Here is a 9824-nt window from a genome sequence, read left to right on the forward strand (position 1 = left end):
GGTCCTAGTGCACGTGTGTGCTCTCTCCCTGGCAGGGTGAAGATGAAGTAGAGCTCTGACCATGGACCATGACACCCCCACAATCAGGCCCCGTCGCATCCAGAACCAGAACGTCATCCACCGCTTGGAGCGCCGCCGGATCAGCTCTGGCAAAGCTGGCACCCACTGGCACCAAGTCCGTGTCTTCCACCAGAACGTCTTCCCCAACTTCACCGTGGTCAATGTGGAGAAGCCACCCTGCTTCTTGCGCAAATTTTCCCCTGACGGACGCTACTTCATCGCCTTCTCCTCTGACCAGACCTCCCTGGAGATCTATGAGTATCAAGGCTGCCAGGCGGCGGAAGACCTCCTGCAAGGCTATGAGGGAGAGATCCTGGCCAATGGCAATGACCAAAGATCTGTCAACATCCGGGGGCGGCTCTTTGAACGCTTCTTTGTCCTGCTCCATATCACCAACGTGGCCTCCAACGGGGAGCACTTGAACCGCGAGTGCAGCTTGTTCACCGACGACTGTCGGTATGTGATTGTCGGCTCTGCCGCCTACCTGCCTGAGGAGCCTCACCCTCCCTTCTTTGAGGTTTACCGCAACAGCGAGTCGGTGACCCCTAATCCCCGGTCCCCCTTGGAGGATTATTCCTTGCATATCATAGACCTCCACACAGGCAGACTTTGTGACACACGGACTTTCAAATGTGACAAAGTCATCCTGTCTCACAACCAGGGGCTGTACCTCTATAAGAACATCTTGGCCATTCTCTCTGTGCAGCAACAGACTATTCACGTTTTTCAGGTGACACCTGAGGGTACATTCATTGACGTACGGACTATCGGCCGCTTCTGCTATGAGGATGATCTCCTGACTCTGTCTGCAGTGTATCCTGAGGTGCAGCGGGACACTCAGACGGGGATGGCCAACCCTTACAAAGAGCCCTTCATAAACTCATTGAAGCACAGGCTGCTGGTGTACCTGTGGAGAAGGGCTGAGCAGGATGGAAGCGCTATAGCAAAAAGAAGGTTCTTCCAGTACTTTGATCAGTTGAGGCAGCTCCGCATGTGGAAGATGCAGCTTTTGGATGAGAACCATCTATTTATCAAATACACTAGCGAAGACGTGGTCACACTGCGAGTGACGGATCCTTCCCAGGTACTGCCTGCCTCCTAGGGCTGCTTGTTGCTTTAGGGCAAGTGCTCAAGCAGGTACAATGGCTGTGAGCTGTGTTTCTTAGCTGAACCTGTGAATGTCGTTTAGGTTCCCTGGTTTTTCATTGTTATGTGAACATTTGACACCTCTTGATATTGAATAACTTTCATATCTTTTGCTCTCATAATTTCATCACTTCCTTCTCAACTAAAAATGAGAGAGAAAAGATCTGACGTGGTTATCAAGTCCCCTTTCTCCAGGGATTGTTCCCTGTGCTCATAGGTGCTGTACAACCCTCTTCCCCTTCCAAATCCTCAGCTGATTTTTTTTTTAGCTGCTACTTCATATAGTACACTTACATTGTAGAGGTAGTCTCTCCCTTTTCTCATGTATCTTCAAGCATGTTTTTCAAATTTAATAGTCTTCATTTTTCCCCAGTAGAATTACTTCTTCTGTTCTGCCTACATACTTACTCTTTCAATCTTCAGTGAGAGATAGTATTTATGATCTCTCCAAATTGGAGTAGCAGCTCTTAGATCTAGCTAATGTGCCAATTGCTTCTCCTTTCAGTTTAGTGCTAAAGAAGTCGAATTAGAGCAAACGTAGCTCAGTCAGTGCTGGGTCCCTCCAGACGTTTCACCACCCTGCAGGTTCATCATCTCTTTTTACTGCTGCTAAGAGTGGTGGTCAGGTTTTGAGCTCTGTGAAACTAAGAAGGATTTTTTTTTAACCTGTTCTATTCCTTTAATCTGCTTGTTTTTTATTCTGTTGAAAGTCTTTAGCAAGAATTTGTGATAAATCTCCAGTGCTGTATGTAGGTCTGATTGTTCCCTATATGTTTGTTTTTCTTTCATACCCTTCTCTTACTCCCTGTCTGCCAGATTCAGGACTTAGATCCTAGAAGAATTGAACAGTAGCTCTTTATGTGTTGCCTTAGTCTTATTTTTTTCTGGAAGATGACTCTGGTTTGTTTTATTTTTCTTGTATGTGGTGTTTGTTTTGGGGAGTTACTTTGGGAGGGAACAGGTGAGGCTTAATCTAATGAATTTTACCCATTTGTGTAAAAATTGAGTGGCTGTCTCAAAACATCAAAGCTTTGTGGAAGTGGCCTGCAGCGTTCTGCTCATTGCGCGTATCTGGAACGGTGCTCCTGACCCTGATGTAAATGTTTGGGGTAGGTTCGGCTCCACTCTCTCCAGTGGTTACCAAGGCCTTTGCGCCTGGTTTGCTGCAGCATGCTCTTGACTCTCTTCACCCGAGGGTTACTTTAAGATGCAGGCTGTAGTTTGTTTGTGGCATTTCTCAGGCGGTGTGTGTTTTGCTGGAGGAAAAGCATCTCATTTCTCAGTTCTTCCAGGAGATAATTCCAGATGTGGAGCAGTCTCTGCAGACCTGCCTGCATGTAGGTTTTGTGTTAGGGCTTTCTGAAGGAAACTTGGTTCACAAAATCATCCAGTTTCAGGCTCCTCTCTTTTCTCTGGCTTCTCTGCCAAGAAGGTTGAGGAAGCTGCTGTTCATGCTTATGGGGTGCTTGTATATTGTCAGGGTCTGTGCACCGAATCCTTCAAGATTTTTAATCGCGTGCTGTGTATATGTAGCTTGGGGTTTGTTGTTCTTCTAGGCTTGTGTTGCTAGGCTTGACAGCTTTGCTGCGTGATTTCTGTGACACTCGACTTCTGCCACCCATGCTGAGAGAATGCTTTGCCTGGTTTACAGGTGCTGCTAAAAAGCAGCAAGGGTAGCTTGTCTGGCCAGGGGCATCCTGCAGATGTGTCTGTGTGCTAACCTGGCAAAGGAACTATTTTATTTAAGGTTGGAGGATACTCCCTGCAGTCTTCAATGATGTAAATAGTTTTTCCTTCTGCTGTCTCCTCTTATTTTCTCTCTGCTCCAATCCTCTATTTCAGAAGGGCTTCCCTTTCCTTAGGCAGTAGTCTAGTGAGTAACCTCATCTAGCACGCTTCATTTTGACATGTGGGGGCTGGATTGTATTATCACAATTTATTTTTGGGCTGTAAAACAAACAAACCTTGTGATATTTGCAGGTGGGTGGGGTGGGCAGAGTGCCTGCCGTCATCCCTGAGCATTGTTTGGGAGCAAGAGATGAAACATGTAGAAACTGATTTTATTGACAGAAGATTTAACCAGATATGTGCATATACCACCGGAATTAGTTACCTTTGAAGCAGGGGCATGTTCTTACTTTGGGGTGCTGGGGTGTTAGTACTCCTGTCTCTGATGAAAACTACCTTTGATGACCAAGGATTAAATCTGCCCTTTCCCAATGGGGTGGGAACATCATCTCACTTTGATGTAGCTGTGCTGACACAATGTTGCCTCTTTCCCCGATTTCTTGCTTGTTCATGCCATGAAACACTGCCATTGCCAATCCACAGCACGGTACCTGGGCCTTCTTGCACGAGAATGTTGGTATTGAAAAGAAGTCATTAATGTCTTTCAGATTTTCATTTCTGTGCTGGCAGGGTACCTGGAGGACACAATTTTTTGTGGGCAGTGGTGTAGTGCACGGTGCACTAAAAAGGCTCATCTCTGTGTGATGGAAATACTAAGAAGGGGAAGAAAATAATTTCTCTATGCAAAGGAAAAAATAATTTGTGGCCAGCTAGCACTGGATTTAAAATCATTTTATCAGCGGGAATAAAAATTAAATTTGGCACTTTAGAAAGTGCTTTGGATTTGGTAGAGGGCAGAGAGGAAGAGAAAACAGAAATATTGACATCCAGTTTGAGTTGGAAGCCCATTAAATTTTCTTCATAAACAATCACAGTTAAGAGGTGGATAATTTGGTACCTGTTGAGGCATTTGCATAATAGAATGGATTAGTGTGAGGATGTGGGATTCTCCTGTGCTGTGCAGAAATTTGTATAGGGTCTGTGGTGTCCTGCAGGGAGAAGGAAGGGACAGCTTCCCCACCTGTGCTCTCCTGGGTAACCGCTGCCTCTGCCTCTCTCTCCAGCCTTCGTTCTTCGTTGTGTACAACATGGTGACCACAGAGGTTATTGCCGTATTTGAGAATACGTCCGATGAGCTGCTGGAGCTGTTTGAGAACTTCTGTGACCTCTTGAGGAATGCCACCCTGCACAGTGAGGCGGTCCAGTTCCCCTGCTCAGCTTCCAGCAACAACTTTGCCAGGCAGATCCAGCGCCGGTGAGCCATTCGGAGCATGCTTTATACCGTATAGACACACGGTCACCCCCATCAGCTGAAGGCTAGTATCAAATAACAATGGCAACCCTGAGAAAACTAGTTCCTTTAGTGGCTGGGTGATGCAAGGATCTGGCTTGTACATGGTTCATCTTGCAGCCTCACGCATCTGATTTTATGTTCCACAACAGGAAGGAACAAACCGGTGGCAATCCAGCACTTAGAACGAGGGAAAGGAATTTTGAGGGAAAGATGTTTCTGTCTCTCCTTGAGCACTAACTCTTCTGGAGGTTATTAAAGTGTTACTGGCTAGTAGCTTAGGTCCCTGAAGATAAGATTTATTGAGATGCTAGCGTCATCTAATTGGGCATACTTTGCCAAGTGGCATTCTCAGAATTTAGTGTGTATCAAACTGTTCTGTAGCATTTTCTCCAACGTCAAGTCACAAGCTTGTGGTTCTCATCAAACTGTGCTAGGAGAAAGGAAACTATCTGCCTAGACCTACTGTGAAAGCTGAGCAAAATATCAAAATAACCTGGGTTTCTAGAATGTGCTTTTAACAGTCAAATGTGGTTTTAATGAGGCAGAGTGTGTTATTTCTCTTGGAATATATTTTTATGTGACTTGAGGTGTTTTGTTCTTCCAGTAACTTGTTTCACATCATCCAAAGTACTTGGCAATCACTTATGGGCATGAAGCTTCTGTTGATTTTAGGTTGACGTCACATAAGTAAGAGGAAGTTGACTGTGTCTCTAACTTTCTAGAGCTGCCTGTCAGGAAATCCATAATGCTTAGTGGGGGAGAGAGTGAGAGAGCTCACCGCAGACACCCGAAGAACAATTTCTGCCTTGTGTTAAAGTAGAGAGGAGAATCTTTTCATCCCCTTGGCTACAAGGGCCTGTAACAGGAGTGTTTAACTTCCATAGCAAAGTATAATAGAGCATAATCCACATCGAGCTGCGTTTTGGCTGAGTGTTTCTGGTCAAATGGAAATGTTTTACCTTCCTTGATGTATGATATCCATGCAGCTGGTCTGACTGTTCTTGCACGTAGAAAGCCCAAATTTTACTTGGAAAGAGAAATTCAGCTTGTGTTAATCTCTCCACCAGGAAGAACTTTCAGCTCCCCATAGTTTCTGAAGAGCTTTAGGCTTCTTGTCAAGGTTCTTCATCATCTAAGGTTTCTCCCTTTACGCATTTAAAACATAGTGACTAGAGAGGGGGATTCTCAAGTCAACATTAAGGGCTCAACTGTTACTGTGACACCCTCTGGCTTTTGGTTATGCTGTTTCCAGGCTTCATGGTAAAACTTGGATTGATTGATAAGCTGCTAATCCATCTCTCCCTGTTTCTGATCCTGTTCATTTCCTGTACTGCAGAGCAGCTGGGGCCAGACCTTGTGGGTAGGCAGTCTTGTCCTTCTGTCAGTTTGGACTTTCAGGGCAGAAACAGTAATGATGAGGGAGGATAAAAAGGGCACCAGAATGGTTGGTGCTTGAATCACTGTGATACATCTTTGGAAATGAGCTGGTTTAGTTCTTACACTGCTGCTGGTTTTCTTTCCTCATCAGTTTTCCTCCTTAGTTTATTTAAGCTGTGCTGTTCACCTGTGGCCTTTGTGAGTAAAACCTGTTTCTTGGTTTGCTACAGTTTCAAAGACACTATCGTGAATGCCAAGTATGGAGGGCACACGGAGGCCGTGCGGAGGCTGCTGGGCCAGCTCCCCATCAGCGCCCAGTCGTACAGTGGCAGCCCGTACCTTGACCTCTCCCTTTTCAGCTATGATGACAAGTGGGTGTCAGTCATGGAGCGGCCCAAGACCTGCGGTGATCACCCTATAAGGTATGGAACAGGCCAAGAAGCTGTGTGTGAGGAGAGCGGTGCGAGAGTAACTCTAAATCACCTCTGCCACGTGGCATCAAATTGCAGAAAAGGGAGTAGATAGAGGCCTTTCTCTTACGACATCCTTTCACCAGAGGGTTTATTTCAGCAGTCCCACAAAGCCTGGCCTCTCTCCTTGCGATAACTGCTTTATCTTGTATGTGTGGGAGGGCTCTTCAGGTCTTCTTGCTGAGCTGCCCTGGGGAAGGTTTGGCTAGTGAAGCCTGAGCCTTTTCCCTGTGAATGCTCTTGTTCCTCCTCCTCTTCTTACAGTCCTGCTGTTGCGTTTGGGCTGCAGAGCGATGTGGTTCTGGATGCCTGCTTTCCTGTGCTGGAAGGACCCCTTTTGAGCACATTGGTTTAGCTGGCAAGGATGATCCGGTCTGTCCTGTGAATAAAATAGCAGCTGGGTTAGGTGTCATTCAGAATGCTTGTGGTATTGATTGAGCTATTTTCAGACTTCCCTTGTTTACCGTTCTCACCCTGGGAGCTGTACTCCTCTCCATACTCCCCTTCTTTCTGTGATCTATAGGAAATTTGTTTCTATAGTAGGAGTTTTAGCCAGGTGTAAGGGCCATTCTGTGCCTCTTCTGTCTGAGTCTGATGCTGGCAGAAGGGAGTAAGTCTGAGCTTGAGAATAAGGAAGTTTGCAATGCTTCTTGCAGAAACACCAGGACTTTTTATTTCATTTTGTTGTCTGCGGCTGTGGCTGCAAGTCATAGTGGTTAAAAATCCAACATCTCCGGCCTGAAAGGTTCAAAGAGGCTGAATTCTGCAGGCAGAATAGTCTTTCCACTTATAGTACTGCCAAAGCAAACCTATGCTCTGAAAACAAAGAGAGCCTTCAATGCCCAAGTGCTTTGTTTAGTGACTGCACACATGTTGGGGTCTCAGGCAGCCTAGGGAGATCATTCTGGCTGGTTTCCCAACTTTATTTTCATCAGTGCATTCTCAAAAAGTGGTTTCATGTCTCCCCTGGCCCTGACTCAGGTGGCGGGGAACCTCTGATTATTCCTGTGCTCTCAATTCCCAAATTATGTATATTTAATTGATTTTTCTGCCTGTATGATTTGGTTTGATCTCCAGCTCCCATGTTATCTGCAGAGAAAAGCCTGCCCTTTCCCCCTTGTCATGCTTGACGTTGGGAAAACTTGCAGGGCGGCAGTTGTCTGCCAGCGCCAACCTGCGTATGGCTCCCGCAGACAAAAGAGAGCAAAACCGCAGTCATTTGCTGCGTTTTCGTCTTTGTAGTAAACAAAGCGAAGTGCCACCTTCCCTCCCTCCCCTGAGCAAACCAGCATTTCAGAGCCAGAGCTTTTAAAGCTCAAAGCTGTGCAGAGTCAATTAGGACTTGAATAGGGCCTCGGAGCAGTGGGGCTCCTGGTTTTTGGAAAGTAAGCAGAAGACAAGGCGCTAACCTTAACCATTCAGTAGCTGAAATAGCGCTGCTGTTTTTCTCACATGCAAGACAAAGGGATTAATAAAATAATGCCCCTGCCTGTTGTGGTTAGAGGGCTTGGAAATGAGGGGCCACAGGATTTGTAATGTAAGTCCTGTAATTGGCTGGAGTGCAAAACCCTTCAGCAGCTAAGGGTGTTATAATCTGTGTGCAGTTTCCTGGCAAGATATGCGAGGTAGGAAGGCCTCCATAATACCTTTTACACATGGTTTCAGCGCCTCTGTGCACTGTGTCCTTTTAACCCTTAGCGCCTTTCTGCATCCCAGGAGGTTCAACTCTCATCCCTGGCTACTTGAGAGACCGTGGGTTGTTTGCTCTCGGGAGGGAAAGACTTTAGGTTCCCATCACCACAGTCTTCCAGTATCTTTTCAGGAGGCTTGAAGAGATATTCACTTTGTGAAATGACGGCACTTGTGAGGAAGAGGCTCTAACACAGCCTTACTTATAGTGGGGGGTCTCTAAAATCCATCTAGATGGCTAATAAGGAGCCATTTAACCAAAAAATTGGTCTGCAGATAAATCTTCCATTTTCATACAGTTTGAAAAGGCTGGTCTTGCTGTTTCTGTTGACATACAATTTTATATTGCAGTGCCTAATTTATCCCAAGAGTGAGAGCCCATGGAAATGGCCTCTGATTGCAGAGCACTTTTAAAAATAGATTTAAAAGTACCAGACTGAGCACATCTTTGAGATTACAGGGAGCTTCATCTTGAGTAGTAAATTATTGTGAATTGGGGAGAGAGAGGAGCAGACGGGGGACTGTGCTTTATTTAAAGAATGACCCTCTGCATACCCAGCCTTGTGTAGGAGGGAAAGGGCTTTTTGAAAAGCCAAATACCAAGATTGTGACTCTCTTGCTGGGTTCTTGTGTGCAATTTTCAGGCAGGGCTGGCTGGCACTTTGATTCAGAGGAAGGGAGAGGAGAGTGGCCCTCCAGGAAGAACATGAGGTTCTCAATAGGCTGTGTTGTTAAAATGTGGAGTATGTCTGCTCCTGAAACAGCATCGCCTGTATCTGTCATCACCTGTTTTTCCAGGCTGAGAGCTGAGTGCATCGTATTGCTGGTGGGGGGGATATGTGCTCTGATATTAAAAGCGTTCTCTGAGTTAAAACCAGAGGAAAATGCAAAATACCCACATGTACTAAAGTGATGGTGGAAAAGGAAACAGCTGGGAGGCAAAATGGCAATTCTGTGCCCAAAAGTGAAAGAGCAGAGAAAATGGTCTAAGGAACTGAGACAACTTCAGGGTGAGGACTTGAGTTAGAGCCCAGCTGCTTTGTGAAGATACCACATCCCAGAAACCTCCACTACCACCTCCCAGAAACCTCCACCAAAGTCTTGGGGAAGGTGGTGTCATCGCAGAGTGCCCTGTTCCCACAGCAGCACAGGACAGTGATGTTACTTGGGCCCATGTCGGCTACGCAGAGTATGCAGAGAAGGTAAAAGAAGCAAAGAGCTTCCTAGACTTGCCTGTCCCTTCAGCACCGTTTGCCTCATCCCCTCAGCAATGCTTGCTTTGTGCTGAAGCTGTGTTCCAGAGCTGTTTGGAGACACAAATGAGCTTGACCCACAGGCAGGTTTGTGGGTGATAACAGAAGGATACAGGGTTTTGCTGCTTTTGCTGTGACTGTAGAATGCTATCCAGCAGGTATTTCCAGTGGTTCCATGGTGTAATGGTTAGCACTCTGGACTCTGAATCCAGCGATCCGAGTTCAAATCTCGGTGGAACCTGAAATTTTGGCCAAGTGCCGGATCCCGCACTTTGGTCACAACAACCCCATGCAATGCTACAGGCTTGGGGAAGAGTGGCTGGAAAGCTGCCTGGTGGAAAAAGACCTGGGGGTACTGGTTGAGAGGCGGCTGAATATGAGCCAGCAGTGTGCCCAGGTGGCCAAGAAGGCCAATGGCATCCTGGCTTGTATCAGGAATAGTGTGGCCAGCAGGAGTAGGGAAGTGATCGTACCCCTGTACTCGGCACTGGTGAGGCCACACCTTGAATGCTGTGTTCAGTTTTGGGCCCCTCACTACAAGAAAGATGTTGCATTGCTGGAACATGTCCAGAGGAGAGCAACAAAGCTGGTGAGGAGTCTGGAGCACAAGTCATGCGAGGAGCGGCTGAGGGAACTGGGGTTGTTTAGTCTGGAGAAGAGGAGGCTGAGGGGAGACCTGATCGCCCT

The 9824-nt window shown here is 46.6% G+C and overlaps 1 protein-coding gene and 1 non-coding gene across 3 annotated transcripts in view; both read left to right on the forward strand.

The window, feature by feature from the left end:
• DET1 (DET1 partner of COP1 E3 ubiquitin ligase) overlaps nt 1-9824 on the forward strand; it is a 13367-nt gene continuing 3543 nt past the window's right edge. The window contains exons 1-3 of one of the 2 annotated variants that reach the window (XM_009635876.2): nt 2-1144; nt 4119-4309; nt 5956-6147. In XM_009635876.2, coding sequence (XP_009634171.1) covers nt 62-1144; nt 4119-4309; nt 5956-6147 — 1466 coding nt within the window. In that variant the 5' untranslated portion in view covers nt 2-61. Of the gene's footprint in view, nt 1145-4118; nt 4310-5955; nt 6148-9824 lie in introns of both variants that reach the window. The other variant, XM_035891469.1, reaches the window with a different exon arrangement.
• Nucleotides 9307-9378, forward strand: TRNAQ-CUG. Its single transcript has one exon. It is a non-coding gene; the product is annotated as a tRNA-Gln (tRNA).

Source organism: Egretta garzetta, unplaced genomic scaffold, assembly GCF_000687185.1.
Source record: "Egretta garzetta isolate BGI_Z169 unplaced genomic scaffold, ASM68718v1 scaffold203, whole genome shotgun sequence".
NCBI lineage: Eukaryota > Metazoa > Chordata > Aves > Pelecaniformes > Ardeidae > Egretta > Egretta garzetta.